Source organism: Carcharhinus amblyrhynchos, chromosome 9, assembly GCF_965287045.1.
Source record: "Carcharhinus amblyrhynchos chromosome 9, sCarAmb.v2.hapA, whole genome shotgun sequence".
In the NCBI taxonomy this organism is placed as follows: Eukaryota; Metazoa; Chordata; class Chondrichthyes; order Carcharhiniformes; family Carcharhinidae; genus Carcharhinus; species Carcharhinus amblyrhynchos.
Genome location: NC_137332.1, coordinates 71,819,208 through 71,841,698, shown reverse-complemented (window position 1 = coordinate 71,841,698; position 22,491 = coordinate 71,819,208). Strand labels below are relative to the sequence as shown.

Sequence of the window (22,491 nt, the reverse complement as noted above, 5' to 3'; positions counted from 1 at the left end):
TGAGAGGGGAGAGATGCAAAAATGTCCAAAGGGGCAGCATTTTCACACAGTGGGTGGTGAAGTGTTTTCTTACTCACAAGCTGCCAGAGGTAGTAGTAGAGGCAGGTAAAATTTTATCTTTTAAAAAGCATTCAGATAGTCCCAAGTAAAGCTTACATTAACACTACAATTAAGTTACTGTGAAATTCCCCTAGCCACCATAGTCTGGCACTTGTTCAGGTCAATGCACCTAACCAGTACATCTTTCAGAATGTGGGAGGAAACCCATGCAGATACAGGGAGAAGGTGCAAACTCCACACAGACAGTGAGTGATCCAAGCCAGGAATCGAACTGGGTGCCTGGTGATGTGAAGCAGCAGCAGTGCTAACCACTGTGCTACCGTGCCAGGACCTCAGTCAGTTCCTTTCATGTGATTGCTATGGTCTAGATGGTGTTTGCTGCATTATTATGTGCCTTTATGAGTAAGTTTCTACATTAGGTACAGGAACTGCTTGCTCCCCAACCATTCACATTTACATTGCTGTGTTCTGAAAGAAGGAATTGCTGTCACACATCAGATTAAGCTTACTTTCTGATTACTGCAATGGTTCCTGGAGAAACACGATTTCCATTTCCCTCACCATTTGGACTGTCACAGTTTCTGCAGGTGCAAATGGTCACAAAGAAAAGCGATTTTAAACAAACGCTTTCATCCACAAGTGGCCATCATTTAAAAAACAGGAGACTCTGGGATACAATATTTCAACCTTTGATCAGCTGGTTTGCACTAACGCATCACCTTTTATTTTGTACCAATGTATTTTTCATTTAGAAATGTCAAGGAATAAGGCAAATGCAGAGAGAGTCAGTAATGTGATTGTTGTGGTCTGGAATGGTTTTCACTACACTATTATATGAAGCTGTTCCTACATGATTCTTACAGGAAGCGCCAGCAATTCTCTTTTACACAGATTCTGAATGAAGCAGAGTTTAGTCAGAGATTGGATCAAACTTACTTCTTGACTGAGTTAATTTCTGATGAACATGGCTTACTATCTTCCTTGGAGTTTGGACTGTCAAAGTTTTCATAGCTGTGGTCATAAAGCAGATCATTTTATGGAAGTATTTGCATTCAAAATTAAACCTATTAAACACCTCCCACACCCTTAAACTGAAGATGCAGTATTTCAAGCCTTCATCACCTGGGTTTATCAAATATCCTTCATGGCCTGGCAAATTCCTCACTATTATAATCAAGCTGGGGAATCAACCCTAGTTGAATGAAGTGTGCAGGAGGAACACCAGACTGACCTAAGTATATGTCGTAAGCCTGGTGAAACCACAACATAGGACTTTTTGCTGCCCAACAGTATAAAGAGCAAAATGATATACTATGGATCAGAGACAAGCTCTGCAGTCTTACCACATCTAATCGTGAATGGTCATGGACAATTAAACAGGCGGAGGCGGGTCCACAATTTCCCCCATTCTCAGCACATCTGTGCAAAGCTGAAGCAGTATTTGCAATAACCTTTGTCCAGAAGTGCTGAGTGGATGATTCATTTTGCCCTCCCCAGTGACCCAAGCATCATCTGTGCCTGTCTTCAGCAAATTTGATTCACTTCATGTAAAGAAACATCTGAAGTCACTGGATACCTCAAAGGTAAGGACCTCAAAAACATTACACCAATAGAATTGAGGATTTGTGCTTGAGAATTTGTTGTGCCCCTATCCAAGCTGTTCCAATCGAACTACAACACTGGAATCCACCCAATGTGGAAACGTGCCCAGGTAGGTTTTGCACTCAAGCAGCAGCCCAGCAAATCAAACAGCATAACCTGCGCACAATGTTCAGTTTGGATTCAGTCATGGCATCAAACTTACTACTTGACTGAGTTGTTTTCTGAAGAACATGGCTTCCTATCTTCCTCGCAGTTTGGACTGTCAAAGTCTTCACGGCTGTGGTCATAAAGCACGTCATTTTAAGCAAGTATTTGCATCCAAAATTAAACCGATTGAACCACCCCCCGCCCCCTGTTAAACTGAAGGTGTCATATTTCAAGCTTTCATTACCTAGGTTTGTCGAACACCCTTCATGGCCTGGCAAATTCCTCACTTTTTTAATCAAGCTGGGGGTCAACCTTGTTGAATGAAGTGTACAAGAGAACAAGGAACACCAGACTGGCCTAAAAATGTGAGCAAGCCTGATGAAACTACAACACAGGGCTATTTGCTGTTGAACAGCATAAACAGCAAGGTGATTGACTGTGGATCAGAGCCAAGCTCTGCAGTCTTGCCATGTCTAATTGTGACTGGTGGTGGACAAGTAAACAACTCACTGGAGAAATGAGTCCACAATTATCCCCACCCCCAGCACATCTGTGCAAAAGACAAAGCTGAAGAACCATTTGCAAAAACCTTTGCCCAGAAGTGCCAAGTGGATGATCCATTTTGGCTTCCCTGGTGACCTAAGCATCATCAATGCCAGTCTTCAGAAAATTTGATTCACTTCATGTAATAAAGAAACATCTGAAGTCATTGGCATCCTCAAAGTAAGGACCCCAAAAACATTGCACCAATAATACTGAAGCTTTGTGCTTGAGAATTTCCTGTCCCAGTCCAACTACAACACTGGTATCTACCCAAAAATGTGGAAATGTGCCCAGGTAGATTCTGCACACTAAATGCAGCCCAGCAAATCACCATCCCATCAGTCTACTTTCAATCAGGGAAGTGATGGAAGGGGCCATCAGCAGTGCTATCACACAGCAGAACCTGCACACAAATGTTCAGTTTGGATTCAGTCAGGCTCACTTAGCATCTGGCCACATCACAACTTTAGTTCAAACAGGCACAAAGAATGAAGATCAAGGGGCAAGGTCAGAGTGATTGCCATCGACATCAAGGAACCGAGGCAATACTGGAATCAATGGGAAATCAGGGGTAAAACTCTCCTCTGGCTGGATTTGCAACCAGCAGAAAGGGGTGATTTCAACCATCACCCCTTGAAATTCAATTGCATCATTGCTGATTCCCAACTACCTTACCATGGGGGTTACAATTCATCAGAAACAAAACTGGACCAGCCTTATAGACATTGCAGCTATAACAGCAGGTCACAGGCTGAGAATTCCGCAGCGGGTAACTTGCCTCCCGACTCTCCAAAACCTATTCAGTATATACAAGTCACAAGCCGGGAGTGGTATGGAATACTCTCCCCATTGATGAGTGCAGTTCCAATAACACTAGAAGCTCAACACCAAGACAAAACAGCCTGCTTGATTGGTACCATATCTATCACCTTCAATATTTACTTTCTCCATCAGTGACAGCAGTGTACATCAGTGGCAAGATGCACTGCAGGAACTCACCAAGGCCCGCTTCAACAATCTTATTCACCCATGACCTCTACCATCTAGAAGGACAAAGAGTTAAACAGATGGAACACCACCACCTTTCAAGTTTCCTCCAGGTCATTCACCATCCTGACTTGGAAATATATCATCATTCCTTCACTGTTGCTGGGTCAAAGTCCTGGAATTCCCTCTCTAAGAGCATCATGGATGTACGCACACTTCAGGGACAAAAGCAATTCATAGCGGCAGCTCACCACCATCTTCTGGAGGGCCAATAGGGATGGGCAATAAATGCTGGCCCAGCTACTGATGCCCATGTCCAATGTATGGATCAAAAAGTAGCCAATTACTTGCTATCTACACAGGCATTTTGCTCATGCCCACCACTTGTGGAAATCAGCAGGTAAATCCTGCCTATTCTGGAGGCAACCTCAGCTGCAAGAGATGGTTACTGAGGTGACATCCCAGTGATTGGACAGGCAGCTCTGGTGACCAGGCAACACCATTTATTGGTCAGGTCCATGGCAGCAGGCGACCACCAGCAACATGTTGCCCTGGGTCCAATGCCACTTCAGAACCAGCAGCAGGACTTTGCCATCACCCACAAAACCTCCCCTTTTCTCTCTTTCCTCCCCACATCCCCTCCCCCCAAACACCCACGAAAAGTTAAAAACTACTTCTAGGAGTAATGCAAACATTAGACAAAAATAAATATTAGTCACAAGTAAAGCTTATATTAACACTGCAATTCAGTTACTGTAAAATTTCCCTCATCACCAGAGTCTGGCACCTGTTCAGGTACATCTAACCAGTACATCTTTCAGAATGTGGAAGAAAACCCACACGGACACAGAGAGAAGGTACAAACTCCACACAGTGACCCAAGCCAGGAATCAAACTGGGTCCTTGGCACTGTGAAGTAGCAGTGCTAACACTGTGCTACCGTGCCAGGACCTCAGTCAGTTCCTCTCATGTGATTGCCATAGTCTAGATGATGTTTGTTGCACTATTACATGTTTTTATGAGCAAGTTCCTACATTATCTACAGGAACTGCTAGCTCCCCAACCATTCACATTTACATTGTGGTGTTCTGAATGAAATGGAATTGCTGTCACACATCAGATTAAACTTACTTTCCGATTACTGTCATGGTTCCTGGAGAAACATGATTTCCATTTTCCTCACCATTTGGACTGTCACAGTTTCTGCAGGTGCAATTGGTCACAAAGTAAAGTGATTTTAAACAAATGCGTGCATCCACAAGTGGCCATCATTTAAAAAACAGGAGACTCTGGGATTCAATATTTCAACTTTTCATCAGCTGGTTTGCTTTAATGCATCATCTTTTGTTCTGTACGAATGTATTTTTCATTTAGAAATGTTGAGGAATAAGACAAATGCAGAGAGACTCAGTAATGTGACTGTTGTGGTCCGGAATGGTTTTCACTACACTATTATATGAAGCCCTTCCTGAATGATTCTTACAGGTAGAGCCAGCACCCCAGCAATTCCCTTATACACAGATTCTGAATGAAGCAGAGTTTAGTCAGACATTGGATCAAACTTACTTCTCGACTGAGTTAGTTTCTGAAGAACATGACTTTCTATCTTCCTCGCACTTTGGACTGTCAAAGTTTTCGTGGCTGTGGTCATAAAGCAGGTCATTTTAAGCGAGTATCTGCATTCAAAATTCAACCCATTAAACCCCCCTCCCTCCCCTTAAGCTAAAGGTGCAGCATTTCAAGCTTTCATCACCTGGGTTTGTCAAACACCATTTATGCCTGGCAAATTCCTCACTTTCATAATCAAGCTAGGGGTCAACCTTGTTGAATGAACTGTACAAAAGGACAAGGAGCACCAGACTGGCCTAAAAATGAGATGCAAGCCTGGTGAAACTACAACACAGGGCTATTTGCTGCTGAACAGCATAAACAGCGAGGTGATAGACTGTGTATCAGAGCCAAGCTCTGCAGTCTTGCAGCATCTAATCATGAATGGTAGTGGACAATTAAACAGGTGGAGGCGGGTCCACAATTTTCCCCATTCTTGGCACATCTGTGCAAAGCTGAAGCAGCATTTGCAATAACCTTTGCCCAGAAGTGCCAAGTGGATGATCCATTTTGGCCTCCCTGATGACCCAAGGAGCACTGATGCCAGTCTTCAGCAAATTTGATTCACTTCATGTGATAAAGAAACATCTGAAGTCACTGGATACCTCAAAGGTAAGGAACCCAACAAGATTACACCAGTAGTATTGAGGATTTGTGCTTGAGAATTTGCTGTGCCCCGAATCAAGTTGTTCCAGTGCAACTACAACACTGGAGTCTACCCAACAATGTGGAAATATGGTAGGTTCTGCACACAAGCAGCAGCCTAGCAAATCACACAGAATAACCTGCACACATCAGTTTGGATTCAGTCATTGCATCAAACTTACTTCTTGACCGAGTTGGTTTCTGAAGAACATGGCTTCCTATCTTCCTCGCACTTTGGACTGTCAAAGTTTTCAGGGCTGTGGTCATAAAGTAGGTAATTTTAAGCAAGTATTTGCATTCAAAATTAAACCCATTACCCCCCCCCCCCCCTTTAAACTGAAGGTGCAATCTTTCAAACCTTGATCAGCTGGTTTTGTTGAACAGGGCACACCCTTCATGGCCTGGCAAATTCCTCACTATTATAAATCAAGCTGCGGGACCAACCCTAGTTGAAAGAAGTGTACAAGAGGACAAGCCAAGGCTGATGTAAAAATGCGGTGTTCAACCTGATGAAACTACAACATGGCTATTTGCTGCCCAGCTGCATAAACAGCAAGGTGATAGACTGTGGATCAGACCCAAGCTCTGCCGTCTTGCCACATCTAATTGTGAATGATAGTGGACAATTAAACAACTCACTGGAGGAAGCAAGTCCACATTTATCCCCACTCCCAGCACATCTGTGCAGAAGACAAAGCTGAAGAAGCATTTGCAAAAACCTTTGTCCAGAAGTGCCGAGTGGATGATCCATTTTGGCCTCCCCGGTGACCCAAGCATCATCGATACCAGTCTTCAGCAAATTTGTCTCACTTCATGAAATAAAGAAACATCTGAAGTCACTGGATACCTCAAAGATAAGGAACCCAATAACATTACACCAATAGTATTGACGATTTGAGATTGAGAATTTCTGTGCCGCTATCCAAGCTGTTCTAGTCCAACTACAACACTGGAATCTACCCAACAATGTGGAAATATGCCCAGGTAGGTTTTGCACACAAGCAGCAACTCAGCAAACCACACAGCATAACCTGCGCACAACTGTTCAGTTTGGATTCAGTCAAGTCACTTAGCTCCTGGTCACATTACAGCTTTAGTTCAAACAGGCACAAAAGAAATTGAAATCAAGAGGCAAGGTCAGAGTGACTGCCATCAGCATCAAGGAACACAGGCAATATTGGAGTCAATGGGAAATCAGCGGAAAAACTCTCCAGTGACTGCAAATGTACCCAGCAGAAATGAAGATGGTTGCACTTGTTAAGTCTGTCAGTTCACCCCAGAACATGTCTGCATGAGTTCCTCAGGTGAGTGTGTCCTTGGCCAGCCATCTGCAACTGCTTCTTTCAATGACCTTTCCCCATAAAGTCATAAGGTCAGAAGTGGGCATTTTGCTGATGACTGCACATGATTCAGCACCATTTGTGACTTGAATCCAACCTTGAAATTCAATTGTATTATCATTGCTGATTCCCAACTCTCTCTATCCTGGGGTTACAATTCATCAGAAACTAAATTGGACCAGTCTTGTAGATATTGCAGCTCTAACAGCAGGTCAGAGGCTGGGAATTCTGCAACAGGTAACTTGCCTCCTGACTCTTCAAAACCTGTTCAGTTTCTACAGTCACAAGTCAGGAGTGGTATGCAATACTCTTCTCCCCATTGATGACTGCAGTTCCAACAAGAAACTCGACACCATCCAAGACAAAGCAGCCATATCCATCACCTTCAATATTCATTTCCTCCACCAGTGACAGCAGTGTACATCAGCTACAAAATGCACTGCAGGAACTCACCAAGACCTACTTCAACAATCTTGTTAGCCCATGTTCTCTACCACCTAGGAGGACAAAGAGTAAACACATGGAGCACCACCACCTCCCAGGTTTCCTCCAGGTCATTAACCATCCTGACTTGGAAATATATCACCGTTCCTTCACTGTTGCTGGGTCAAAGTCCTGGCATTCCCTCCCTAACAGCACCATTGATGTACCTACACTTCAGGGACAATAGCAATTCAAGAAGATAACTCACCACCATCTTCTCAAGGCAATTAGGTACAGGCAATAAATGCTGGCCCAGCTAGGAACACCCACATCCCATGTATGGATCAAAAAGTAGTCAATTACTCACTACTTCTGCAGGTATTTTGCTCATGTCAATCGTGCTCACCACTTGGGGAAAACACCAGATAAATCCTGGCCTATTCTGGAGGCAACCTCAGCAATGGCCACCAGTAGCACTGAACGTGTGTTTGCTGAAACATCCCAGTGATTGGACAGGCAGTTCTGGAGACCAGGCAACACTATTTATTGGATCAGGTCCATGGCAGCAGGCGACTACCGGCAACATGCTGCCCTGGGTCCAATGCCACTTTAAAACCAGCAGGAGGGCTTTGCTTTCACCCACAAAACCTCCTTCTCCCTCTCCCAAATCACACAGATAAAAAAAGTTAACTGCCTCTAGGAATAATGAAAACATTAGACAAAAAAATTATTTGTCAGAAGTATAGCTTACATAAACACTACAATTAAATTACTGTGAAACTCTGCTAGTCACCATAATCCGGCACCTGTTAAAGTCAACGTACCTCCTAACTTGCACATCTTTCAGAATGTGGGAGGAAACCCACACAGACACAGGGAGAATGTGCAAAGTCCAGTGATCCAAGCCGGAAATCGAACCAGGTTCTTGGCATTGTGAAACAGAAGTGCTAACCACTGTGCGACCGTGCCAGGGTCTCACATTCCTCTCACATGGTTGCTATGGTGTTTGCTGCACTATTACATGCCTTTATGAGCAAGTTCCTACATTATCTACAGGAACTGCTAGCTCTCCAGCCATTTACATTTACGTTGTCATGTTCTGAATGAATTGCTGTCACATGTCAGAATAAACTTACTTTATGATCACTATAATGTTTCCTGGAGAAACATGATTTCCATTCTCCTCACCATTTGCGCTGTCACAGTTTCTGCAGGTGCAATTGGTCACAAAGAAAAGTGATTTTAAACAAATGCTTGCATCCACAAGTGGCCATCATTTAAAAAACAGGAGATTCTGGGATTCAATATTTCAAACTTTCATCAGCTGGTTTGTTTTAATGCACCATCTTTTGTTCTGTACCAATGTATTTTTTATTTAGCAATATTGAGGAATAAGACAAATGCAGAGAGACTCAGTAATGTGACTGTTGCGGTCTGGAATGGTTTTCACTATGCTATTATTTGAAGCTCTTCCTAAATGATTCTTACAGGTAGAACCAGCACCCCAGCAATTCCCTTTTACACAGATTCTGAATGAAGCAGAGTTTAGTCAGACATTGGATCAAACTTACTTCTCGACTGAGTTAGTTTCTGAAGAACATGACTTTCTATCTTCCTCGCACTTTGGACTGTCAAAGTTTTCATGGCTGTGGTCATAAAGCAGGTATTTGCATTCAAAATTCAACCCATTAAACTGCACCCCGCCCCCCCCAACCCCCAAGCTGAAGGGGCAATATTTCAAGCCCTCATCACCTGGTGTTGTCGAACACCCTTCATGGCCTGGCAAATTCCTCACTTTTATAAGCAAGCTAGGGGTCAACCCTAGTTGAATGAAGTGTACAAGAGGACAAGGAGTACCAGGCTGGCCTAAAAATGTGACGCAAGCCTGGTGAAACTACAACACAGGGCTATTTGCTGCTGAACAGCATAAACAGCAAGGTGATAGACTGTAGATCAGAGCCAAGCTCTGCAGTCTTGCCACATCTAATCATGAATGGTAGTGGACAATTAAACAGGTGGAGGCGGGTCCCCAATTTTCCCCATTCTTGGCACATCTGTGCAAAGCTGAAGCAGCATTTGCAATAACCTTTGCCCAGAAGTGCCAAGTGGATGATCCATTTTGGCCTCCCTGATGACCCAAGGAGCACTGATGCCAGTCTTCAGCAAATTTGATTCACTTCATGTGATAAAGAAACATCTGAAGTCACTGGATACCTCAAAGGTAAGGAACCCAACAAGATTACACCAATAGTATTGAGGATTTGTGCTTGAGAATTTGCTGTGCCCCGAATCAAGTTGTTCCAGTGCAACTACAACACTGGAGTCTACCCAACAATGTGGAAATATGGTAGGTTCTGCACACAAGCAGCAGCCTAGCAAATCACACAGAATAACCTGCACACATCAGTTTGGATTCAGTCATTGCATCAAACTTACTTCTTGACCGAGTTGGTTTCTGAAGAACATGGCTTCCTATCTTCCTCACACTTTGGACTGTCAAAGTTTTCAGGGCTGTGGTCATAAAGTAGGTAATTTTAAGCAAGTATTTGCATTCAAAATTAAACCCATTACCCCCTCCCCCCCCTTTTAAACTGAAGGTGCAATCTTTCAAACCTTGATCAGCTGGTTTTGTTGATCAGGGCACACCCTTCATGGCCTGGCAAATTCCTCACTTTTATAAATCAAGTTGCAGGATCAACCCTAGTTGAATGAAGTGTACAAGAGGACAAGCCAGAAGCAATGTCAGGCTGACCTAAAAATGCATCTTCAACTTGGTGAAATGACAACACAGGGGTATTTGCTGCCCAACAGTATAAACAGCAAGGTGATGGACTGTGGATCAGAGCCAAGCTCTGCAGTCTTGCCACATCTCATGATGAATGGTGGTGGACAATTAAACAACTCACTGGAGGAGATGAGTCCACATTTATCCCCGCTGCCAGCACATCAGTGCAAAAGACGAAGCTGAAGAAACATTTGCAAAAACCTTTGCCCAGAAGTGGCAAGTGGATGATCCATTTTGGCGCCCGTGACCCAAGCATCATAAATGCCAGTTTTCAGCAAATTTGATTCACTTCATGTAATAAAGAAACATCTGAACTCACTGGATACCTCAAAGTAAGGACTCCAAAAACATTACACCAATAATATTGAAGATTTCTGCTTGAGAGTTTGCTGTCCCAGCCCAACTACAACAATGGTATCCACCCAAAAACGTGAAATGTGCCCAGGTAGGTTCTGCACACAAAATGCAGCCCAGCAAATCATCATCTCATCAGTCTACTTTCAATCGGGGAAGTGATGGAAGGGGCCATCAACAGTGCTATCACGCAGCATAACCTGTGCACAAGTGTTCAGTTTGGATTCAGTCAGGGCCACTTAGCACCTGGCCGCATCACAACTTTAGTTCAAACAGACACAAAGAATGGAAATCAAGGGGCAAGGTCAGAGTGACTGCCATCAACATCAGGGAACCCAGGCAATACTGGAATCAATGGGAAATCAGGGGTAAAACTCTCCTCTGGCTGGAGTTGCAACCAGCAGAAAGGAAGATGATTGTGCTTGTTAGAGGTCTGTCAATTCAGTCCCAGGACATCACTGCGTGAGTTCCTCAGAAGAGATCATGTCTTCGGCCCAGCCATCTTCAACTACTTCATTTAATGACCTTCCCTCCATAAGATCAGAAGTGGTCATGTTAGCTGATGACCTTACATGATTCAGCACCATTTGTAACTTGATTTCAACCATCGCCCTTGAAATTCAATTGCATCATCATTGCTGATTCCCAATTATTTCTACCCTGGGAGTTACAATTTTTCAGAAACAAAACTGGACCAGCCTTATAGATATTGCAGCTGTAACAGCAGGTCAGAGGCTGGGAATTCCGCAGCAGGTAACTTGCGTCCTGACTCTCCAAAAACTATTCAGTATCTACAAGTCACAAGTCAGGAGTGGTTTGGAATAATCTTTTTCCCATTGATGACTGCAGTTCCAACAACACAAGAAGCTCAACACATTCCAAGACAAAGCAGCCTGCTTGATTGGTACCTTATCCATCACCTTCAATATTCACTTCCTCCAACAGTGACACTAATGTACATGAGCTGCAGGATGCACTGCAGGAGCTCACGAAGGCCCACTTCAACAATCTTATTAGCCCATGTTCTCTACCACCGAGGAGGACAAAGAGCAAACACATGGAGCGCCACCACCTCCCAGGTTTCCCCCAGGTCACTCACCATCCTGACTTGGAAATATATCACCATTCTTCACTGTTGCTGGGTCAAAGTCGTGGCATTCCCTCCCTAACAGCACCATTGATGTACCTACACTTCAGGGACAATATCAATTCAAGAAGACAGCTCACCAACCACCATCTTCTGGAGGGGCAATAGGGACAGGCAATAAATGCTGGCCTAGCCAGGAACACCCACATCCCATGTATGGATCAAAAAGTAGCCAATCACTTCCTACCTCCACAGGCATTTTGCTCATGCCAACCATGGCCACCACTTGGGGAAGTCACCAGATAGATCCTGGCCTATTCTGGAGGCAACCTCAGCAATGGCCACCAGTAGCACTGAAGAGGTGGTTGCTGAAACATCCTAGTGATTGGACAGGCAGTTCTGGATACCAGGCAACACCATTTATTGGTCAGGCCCATGGCAGCAGGCAACCACCAGCAACATGCTGCCCTGGGTCCAATGCCAGTTCAGAACCAGCAGCAGGACTTTGCCATCACCCAAAAAAAACTCCCCTTTTCTCTCTTTCCTCCCCCCAAACACCCACAAAAAAGTTAAAAACTACCTCTAGGAATAATGCAAACATTAGACAAAAATAAATATTTGTCGCAAGTAAAGCTTACATTAACACTGCAATTAAGTTACTGGGGAATTCCCCTCGTCACGTCAATGCACCAAACCAGTACATCTTTCCGAATGTGGGAGGGAACCCACGCAGATACAGGGAGAAGGTGCAAACTTCACACTGACAGTGATCCAAGCCAGGAATCAAACTAGGTACCTGGCACTGTGAAGCAGCAGTGCTAACCATTGTGCTGGTGTGCCAGGACCTCAGTCAGTTCCTTTCATGTGATTTTTATGGCTGAGGTGGCATTTGCTGCACTATTACATGTTTTTATGGGCAAGTTCTTACATTATCTACAGGAACTGCTAGCCCCCCAACCATTCACATTTACATTGTAGTGTTCTGAATGAACTGGAATTGCTGTCACACATCAGATTAAACTTACTTTCCGATTACTGCAATGATTCCTGGAGAAACACGATCTCCATTTTCCTCACTATTTGGACTGTCACAGTTTCTGCAGGTGCAATTGGTCACAAAGAAAAGTGATTTTAAACAAACGCTTGAATCCACAAGTGGCCATCATTTAAAAAACAGGAGACTCTGAGATTCAATATTTCAACCTTTCATTAGCTGGTTTGCATCAATGCATCATCTTTTGTTCTGTACCAATGTATTTTTCATTTAGCAATGTCAAGGAATAAGGCAAAAGCAGGGAGAGGCAGTAATAAGAAGAAGAAATAGGAGCAGGAGTAGGCCATCTAGCCCTTCGAGCCTGCCCCGCCATTCAATAAGATCATGGCTGATCTGTCGTGGCTCAGTTCCACATTCCTGCCCTCTCCCCATAACCCTTAATCCCCTCGCTTTTCAAAAACCCATCAACCCGCGTCTTAAAAATATTTAGCGAGGCAGCCTCCACCACTTCAACGGGCAGAGAATTCCAGAGATTCACCACCCTTTGAGTGAAGAAGTTCCTCCTCAACTCCGTTCTAAACCGCTCCCCCCCTCTTTATCTTGAGGCTGTGCCCCCTAGTCCTACTGTCCTTTCTGAGCGGGAAGAGTCTCTCCACCTCTATCCTATCCATCCCATTCGTCATCTTATACGTCTCAATGAGATCTCCCCTCATTCTTCTAAACTCTAACAAGTACAAGCCTAGTTTATTCAGCCTCTCCTCATAGCTCAACCCCCTCAACTCCGTATCAGCCTAGTAAACCTCCTCTGCACTCCCTCCAAGGCCAAAATATCCTTGCGTAAGTGCGGCGACCAAAACTGCACACAGTACTCCAGCTGCGGCCTCACCAGTGCCCTATGCAGCTGCAGCAAGACCTCCCTACTTTTATATTCAATCCCCCTCGCTATGAAGGCCAGCATCCCATTCGCCTTCCTGACCACCTGCTGCACCTGCAGGCTGGGTTTTTGCGACTCATGCACAAGGACCCCGAGGTCCCTCTGCACCGTCGCCTGCTGCAGTTTTTCGCCACATAAGTAATAGTCCTTCCTACCATTATTCCTACCAAAGTGGACCACCTCGCACTTGCCAACATTGAATTCCATTTGCCAGTTCCTGGCCCATTCGCCCAGCCTATCTAGATCCTTCTGTAGACTCTCCACACCCTCCACGCAATTTGCCATTCCACCAATCTTGGTGTCATCAGCAAATTTCGACACCCTACACTCGGTTCCCTCCTCCAGATCATCTATATAAATGGTAAATAGCTGAGGCCCCAGCACCGACCCCTGGGGCACTCCACTAGTCACCAAAGATCCCAACCCAAGATCCCTGTTGAGACCGTCCTCATGTGTGCGGAACTTGGCCATTTTAAGACTTGAACAGCAGGTCAGGTGTAAAGATTCGTATCCGATCAGTAATCTGTAAATTCTGTGCGCTGCCATACGCTCCGTCTAAGGCCAGAACTCTCCACCCACCCGACGAAGAGCCCAACCTCGAAAGCCTGTGAGCCCACCACCAAATAAATCGGCTGGACTGAAACCTGGTGCTGTCAGACTTCCCACTGTATTTTGCTTTTATCATTGATAGATTGAAGAATTGGGCACAGAAATAGCAGATGGAGTTTAATCTAGACAAATGCCAGGTGATGCATTTTGGAGGATCAAATTTGGGTGTGAATTATACTGTAAATGGCAGAATTCTTAGGAACATTAACAGAAGGATCTGGGCATGCAGGTCCACAGTTCCCTAAAAGTGGCAACACAGGTTAGCCAAAGTGATTAAGATGGCATATGACATGCTTGCCTTCATCAGTCGGGGCATTGAGCGCAGGAGTTGGGAAATCACATTGCAGCTATATAAGGTGTTGATTATCCCACATTTGGAGTATTGTGTGCACTTCTGGTCATCACACTACCAGAAGGACATGCAAGCTTTGGAGAGAGTGCAAAGAAGTTTACCAGCATGTTGCCTGGTCTTGATGGTATTGACTATGAAGAGAGGTTAAATAAACTAGGATTATTTTCACTGGAAAGATGGAGGTTGAGGGGAGACCTAAAAGAGGTATACAAAATTATGAGAGGCAAAAACAGGTTGGATAAGTCAGAGGCTTTATTCCGGAGTGGAAGTGTTAATTACAAGAGGGAAGTGTTAATTACAAGGTGAGAGGGGGATAGTTTAAGGAAGATGTGCAGGGAAGTTCTCCACGCAGAACATGATGGGTGAGTGGAACGTGCTGCCAGAGGAGGTGGTGGAAACAGACACATTGACAACATTTAAGAGGCATCTGGATGAGTACATGAATAGGATAGGGACCAAGTAAGGGCAGCTTAGTTCAGACATCATGATCAGCACAGGTTTCGACAGCTGAAGGGCTGCTCCTGTGCTGTACTTTTCTTTGATCTTTGAAAATGCCTTGGAATACTTTCTTATGTAAAAGGTACTTTATAAATACAAGTTGTGCTTGTTGTATACTAAATAAATATAACTGTGAAGTGTAGGACAAAATGACTTCCCATAATGCTGCCTTCAACCAGGCCCAGGATTTATATGACAGTGAATCCATCCAGCCAGTTGGTGAAGGATAGAATTGAAGCCTAATTATTGTACACATAAAAGCTTTTATTTATAGCAACACAATACATATAGTGTACCCATCTGCAATACCAACAACCACATTCAGTCTGCTGCTATATATAAAACTATGTATTTACAGAACTATATATTACAGACATATGTCTCCTACCTGCTCCAAATAGAAGCACCAGTTCATCCCTAGTTCATAGCCACAGAAACTTTAATGTGCGGGTGAAGGCCATTTTGCCCACTAAGTCATCACTAGTTCTGTCAAAAAGCATTGCAGCTAGTCCCACTCCCCTGTTTTATCCCCGTAACCTTAAACAGCTTTTTCAGATAGCAATCCAACTCCCTGTTGAATACGTCAAACAAACCTGCCTTCGTCATCCTTTCAGGATGTTTATTCCAGACTCCAACAATCCTGAGTGAAAAGAATTTTCTTCATCACTTTTACTCTTTGCTAATTATTTTGAATCTGTGCCTCTAGCTTTTGTTGTTCCCTTTTACTATCTATCCTGTCCATACTGTTCAGAATCTTGACTGCCTCTATCAAGTTTCCTCTCAGTCCCCTGACAAACAGACCAAGCCTCGCCAATCCACCCTCACATTTCCTGTTCCTTATTAATACCCAGCACCTGAATTGAATGAAGATAACCAGTTAATACACAATTGACAATCCTTGTGATAACAGCACACTGAGTCCATTCAGATTTGGATTAACAGTTATTAACGGTTACATTTTACCATCATATAAGGTACAGCCCAGGATCCATGAATTAAAACTAGCTTCGGCACAGTCATTTTCACTTTGGGTTTCCATTCTAATCCTCCTGAATCAGTCTTTACCCAGTGCCATCCTTATCTGCTCTCAGTGTCTCAGTTTCTATCTTGTTCCCATGTCACTGAAATATCACTCTATAATTGACATGTGGTTTAACATTAATAAACCAACCAGAAATTTAGATTTCCTCCATCAGCTATTTCTGGGTGAAATAGCAGCCTGCTTGGAATTTCTCTGAATGATTCTTGAATTGTTTTATTTGAGAAAGATTAGCAATGGAGTGAAGACTTCTGGAGGTGAAGAGGTATCTGTTTACTTGTATTGAATTAAACAGTCTCTGTTGGTGTTTCCAGTCCCTCCTGCTCTCCCTCATATCTATTCAATACTCCTGGCTGAAAGACCTGCCATTGGTTCAGTTTAATTGTACAACATTCATCAGAAAGCTATTTGTTTGTGCAACAGCTCTATGGGGAGTGCTTCTTGCACAATTTAGGGAAGTCTGCAGTAGACATTTAGAACCCACACATAGACTAAAATAAAGTTCTGTACTCTACGTGTGCTGGATGTTAGGTTAGTTGGCATGGCGGGTGATGGAGGGGGGGGGCAGGGGAGACAGAAAGTTTGGTGATGGGTGGGGGCATGAGTTGTCACTAAAGTGGCATTGGGGTTTTAAAAGATCATGGGGTGGAGGGGCAATGGTTGTCACAGAGGTATATGGGGCCATAGGGAGTGAGTGGGAGGCATAAGGTCCATGTTTGGATATGGAGCACATAAGAACACCCTAATTAGGGACACTGGACCCCTTGAGCCTGCTCTGCCATTTAATCAGATCATGGCTGATCTGACTATTACCTCAACCCCACATTGCTCCCTACCCCCGATAACCTTTCACCTCGTCAGAAGTGTGAAGTCAGACTGTGGCAAATTGTCAGATTTTTGGAGAAAAATCAATACAAAGTACTTTGAATAAAATATTTAGGAATAATCTATTATATTTGATTTGATTTAACATATAGTGAAAAGTATGGTTTCTTTGCATGCTATACAGACAAAACATATTGTCCATTATGTAGTGTTACAGTCAAAGCCAGGGTGTAGAGAAAGATCAACTTAATGCAAGGTAGGTCCATTCAAAAGTTTGACAGCAGCAGGGAAGAAGTTGTTCTTCAGTTGGTTGGTACATGACCTCAGACTTTTGTATCCTTTTCCCAAAGAAAGTGGAAGACAGAATGTCCAGGGTGCGTGGGGTCCTTAATTACGCTGGCTGTTTTGCTGAGGCAGCGGGAAGTGTAGACAGAGTCAATGGATGGGAGGCTAGTTTGCGTGATGGATTGGGCTCCATTCACAACCTTTTGAAGGCCCTTGCGGTCTTGGTTAGAACAGGAGCCATACCAAGCTGTGATACAACCAGATGCTTTCTATGGTGCATCTGTAAAAGTTGGAGAGTCGTAGCTGACATGCCAAATTTCCTTAGTCTTCTGAGAAAGTAGGGGCATTGGTGAGCTTTCTTAACTAAAGTGTCAGGTTGATGGTGATCTTGACACCAAAAGCCTTGAAGCCCTTGAGCCTTTCTACTTTGTCCCCATTGATGTAGATAGGTGTGCTTGTGTGATTGAACATCTGACTAACATCCAACTGAGCTACCTGGGCTGTGAAACACTAAGTCTTAACAAACTAATGGAAAATAGTATTTAAATAAATGGACAGTCTCTCTGTCATCCGCTTCTCCCCTCCTTCCTCTCAAATCATCGAACCGTGAGATAAGATTCAAGGCAGAACCTTCCAAGAATTTGGCAGAGTATCAGCTTTGGTGAGAGAACCAGCATGAAACTCTCCACCTTCTCTGGCCAGTTTTCTCTCCAGGTCTTGTCAATTTAACTGTCAAAATATAGCATGGGTGGTTTACACCATCACTCTGGTGAGGCAGGACTCTTAAAGAGTTCATAATATTGTGAAGATTATGTTAAGAGTATTTATGTTCAATGAAACATTACAGCCAACAAACTGAATAAGCTTTCAGTCTATGGACCGATTTAGATCTGAATCGCCAGCCAAGGGATAAATGACTGGTGTTCATCAAACCCACTCCATCTCGACATTAAATAATTAATCATCCAACAATTAACTGAGAAATTACCAGACCCCCTCAGCACCACCTGCATGAGTGATGGGTTGGGAAATTCAGAGTGAGCTCATTAATAGATTCATATCAACGAAAGTATGCCAGATGCAATTACATCAGCTTCATCGCACCAGGTTTGTAACTGTGAATGGGTGGAAATCCGTCTCGGAGAGGTGTATAGAATGGACAATAGTGAATGAGCAGATTGTTTTAGATATTACCACATTTCTTTTTCCATTCAGCTTCGTGAATCAGTGAATGAGGGATGAAATAAACAAACCACTGCTGGTTTTACACAACAGCCGAAGGCCAAATTTTATCGCAGTGAATGCTGAGCATGATAAAGACTCAGGCGCTGCAATATCATCTCAATATGCAGCATCTTCCTGCAGTTTGTTCACACAGAATTGCATTTGACACATAACCGCCCAATCTCTATTCTACCCTCACCCTACCAGTCCTCCCCCAACATTATCCTCTTACAATATACCTACACCCTTGCTTTGAGAGCAGTAATATATCTGAGACAGTAGAAGAATGGTTATGTTACCAGGCTGGTAATCCAGAGCTAATCCCCTGTAACACATGAATTCAAATCTCACCATGAAAATTCAATTAATTAATAAATCTGCAATAGAAAGTATCAATGACAATGAAACTACGGGATTGTAAAAATTAATCTGGTCGACTGAGGTTTTTTAGGAAAGGAAACTTGTCAACCTTACCAAGTCTAGCCTATATTACTCCAGAGACACAACTATACGGTTGACATCTTTAATGCCCCTGAAATGGCTCAGCAAGTGACAGAACATCATAAAAGTCAATTAAGAATGAAACTGGACAATCCATTCAGCATCAACATCGGCACTGGAAATGACAAAGGCAAACCCAGCTTTCCTTACTGAAAAAAACCTTCCTTACTAACATCTAGGAATGTACGTCAAATCTGTAACACAGAATGGTCAAGCAAGAGCTTGGCGTAGTCATACTCAGCAAATGCTACCTACAGGTAATGTCCCAGACGTTAACCATAACCATAACCATTCCTCTGACAGGCCAGACCTACTGGAGGTCGTGGTGTAATCAGGAGACAGGTAACCCTACAAGTCTGAACTCAATGGAATCAGTCAATAAGTATTGTTGTGTCTTCTACGACCACGTTAAGTGGGATCGCTGCTAAAGAGATCTAGCAGCTCAAAACCCATGAAGCACTAGGTGCCATCATCAGCAGAAGTAGCAGAATTTTACTCAACCACAATCTGTGACCTTATGGTCTGAAATATCCCCCACTCTACTATTACTATCAAGTCAACCCTGGTCAATGAAAAGTGCAGAAGGGCATTCCAGGAGCAGCCTACAAATGAGATACCTAAAAATGAGATGAAACTACAAAACTGGACTACTTGAGAGCTAACAGTTTTAAGCAGCAAACTTAGGATCAGGTCTAACCTCTACAATCCTGCCACATACAGCTGTGAATAGCAGTGAGCAATTAAACAACTTACTGGAGGAGGAGGCTTCATAAATATCCCCATCCTCAATGATAGAGGAGCCCAGCACATCACTGCAAAAGACAAAACTGAAGCATTTGCTATAATCGTCAACCAGAAGTGCCGAGTAGATGATCCATTTCGGCCTCCTCCAATGGTCCCCAGCATTACAAATGCCAGTCTCCAGCCAATCCAATTCACTCCACATTATATCAAAAAAAAGCTGAAGGCGGTGAAAACTGCAAAAGCTATGGACACTGACAATATTCCAGTAGTAGTATTGAAGACTTGTGCTCAAGAACTAATTGCGGCCCTAGCTAAACTGTTCCAGTACCATTACAGAATTGATATTTACCTGGCAATGTGGAAACTTGCCCAGATATCTTGCACAAAAAGCGGGACAAATCCAATTTTGTGAATTTTGTAATGTGATTGCTGTAGTCTGGAATTGTTTTCACTACACAATTATATGAAGCTGTTCCTACATGATTCTAACAGGAAGCGCCAGCAATTCCCTTTTACACAGATTCTGAATGAAGCAGAGTTTAGTCTGAGATTGGATCAAACTTACTTCTTGACTGAGTTGGTTTCTGAAGAACATGACTTTTTATCTTCCTCGCACTTTGGACTGTCAAAGTTTTCATGGCTGTGGTCATAAAGCAGGTCATTTTAAGCAAGTATTTGCATTCAAAATTCAACCCATTAAAACCCCCATCCCCCCTTAAACACCACCTGTGTTTTGTCGAACAGGGCACACACTTCATGGTGTGGCAACTTCCTCACTATTATAATCAAGCTGGGGGTCAACCCTAGTTGAATGAAGTGTACAAGAGGACAAGCCAGGAGCAACATCAGGATGACCTAAAAATGTGGCGTCAGCCTGGTGAGACTACAACACAGGGCTATTTGCTGCCCAACAGTATAAGCAGCAGGTGATAGACTGTGGATCAGAGCCAAGCTCTGCCGTCTTGCCACATCTCTTGATGAATGGTGGCGGACAGTTAAGCAACTCACTGGAGAGGTGAGTCCACAATTATCTCCACTCCCAGCACATCTGAGCAAAAGACAAAGCTGAAGCAGTATTTGCAAAAATCTTTGCCCAGAAGTGCCAAGTAGATGATCCGTTTTGGCCTCCATGACCGAAGCATAATCAATGCCTGTTTTCAGCAAATTTGATTCACTTCATGTCATAAAGAAACATCTGAAGTCACTGGATACCTCAAAGCAAGGACCCCAGAAACATTACACCAATAGTATTGAAGATTTCTGCTTGAGAATTTGCTGTCCCAGTCCAACGACAACACTGGTATTTACCCAAAAACGTGGAAATGTGCCCAGGTAGGTTCTGCACACAAAATGCAGCCCAGCAAATCACCACCCCATCAGTTTACTTTCAATCAGGGAAGTGATGGAAGGGGCCATCAACAGTGCTATCATACAGCATAACCTGTGCTCAAGTGTTCAGTTTGGATTCAGTCAGGGTCACTTAGCACCTGGCCGCATCACAGACACAGAGAATGGAGATCAAGAGACAAGGTCAAAGTGATTGCCATCGACATCAAGGAACCCAGGCAATACTGGAATCAATGGGAAATCAGGGGTAAAACTCTCCCCTGGCTGAAGTTGCAAGCAGCAGAAAGGAAGATGGTTGTGCTTGTTAGAGGTCTGTCAATTCAGACCCAGGACATCACTGCGCGAGTTCCTCAGAAGAGTGCGTGTCTTCGGTCCAGCCATCTTCAACTACTTCATTCAATGACCTTCCCTCCATAAGATCAGAAGTGGGCATGTTAGCTGATGACCTTACATGATTCAGCACCATTCGTAACTTGATTTCAACTATCGCCCTTGAAATTCAATTGCATCATCATTGCCGATTCCCAACAATCTCTACCTGGGAGTTACAATTCATCAGAAACTAAATTGGACCAGCCTTATAGATATTGCAGCTATAACAGCAGGTCAGAGGCTGGGAATTCCACAGCAGATACAGGGAGAAGGTGCAAACTCCACACAGACAGCAACCCAAGCTGAATCAAACCAGGGACTGTGAAGCAGCAATACTAACCATTGTGCTACTGTGCCAGACCTCAGTCACTTCCTTTCATGTAATTGCTATGGTCTAGATGATGTTTGCTGCACTATTACATGCCTTTATGAGCAAGTTCCTACATTATCTGTAGGAACTGCTAGCTCCACAGCCATTCACATTTACATTATGGTGTTCTGAAAGAAGGAATTGTTGTCACACATCAGATTAAGTTCACTTTCCAATTACTGCAATGGTTCCTGCAGATACACGATTTCCATTTTCCTCACCATTTGGACTGTCACAGTTTCTGCAGGTGCAATTGGTCACAAAGAAAAGTGGTTTTAAATAAACGCTTGCATCCACAAGTGGTCTTCATATCAAAAACAGGAGACTCCGGGATTCAATATTTCAACCTTCGATCAGCTGATTTGCATCAATGCATCATCTTTTATTCTGTACTAATGTATTTTTCATTTAGAAATGCCGAGGAATAAGGCAAATGCAGAGAGAGGCAGTAATGTCAGTGTTGTGGTCTGGAATGGTTTTCACTACACTATTATATGAAGCTGTTCCTACATGATTCTTACAGGAAGAGCCAGCAATTCCCTTTTACACAGATTCTGAATGAAATAGAGTTTAGTCAGATATTGGATCAGGCTTACTTCTTGACTGAGTTAGCTTCTGAAGAACATGGCATTGAAACTAACTCACAGTTTGGCATGTCAAAGTCCTCATCGCTGTAGTCATACAGCACATCAGTTTAAGCATGTATTTGCATTCAAAATTTAACCCATTAAACATTGCTGCCGCGCCCGCCACCACCACCCCCCCCCACCGCCTCCGTGACACCTCTTTGAACTGAAGATGCAGTATTTCAAATCT

General features: G+C 43.6%; 1 protein-coding gene across 1 annotated transcript in view; it reads right to left on the bottom strand.

Annotated features, from left to right (window-relative positions):
- The window catches only part of LOC145348583 (ral guanine nucleotide dissociation stimulator-like 1), a 141,986-nt gene that overhangs the window by 72,339 nt on the left and 47,156 nt on the right, over positions 1 to 22,491 (bottom strand). The window contains exons 5-14 of the mRNA XM_080196771.1: positions 12,607 to 12,678; positions 9,792 to 9,866; positions 8,927 to 9,001; positions 8,492 to 8,563; positions 5,775 to 5,849; positions 4,906 to 4,980; positions 4,471 to 4,542; positions 1,865 to 1,939; positions 997 to 1,071; positions 570 to 641 (exon numbers count right to left, since the gene is read on the bottom strand). Of these exons, the coding sequence (XP_080052897.1) occupies positions 570 to 641; positions 997 to 1,071; positions 1,865 to 1,939; positions 4,471 to 4,542; positions 4,906 to 4,980; positions 5,775 to 5,849; positions 8,492 to 8,563; positions 8,927 to 9,001; positions 9,792 to 9,866; positions 12,607 to 12,678 (738 nt within the window). The remainder of the gene's footprint in view (positions 1 to 569; positions 642 to 996; positions 1,072 to 1,864; positions 1,940 to 4,470; positions 4,543 to 4,905; positions 4,981 to 5,774; positions 5,850 to 8,491; positions 8,564 to 8,926; positions 9,002 to 9,791; positions 9,867 to 12,606; positions 12,679 to 22,491) is intronic.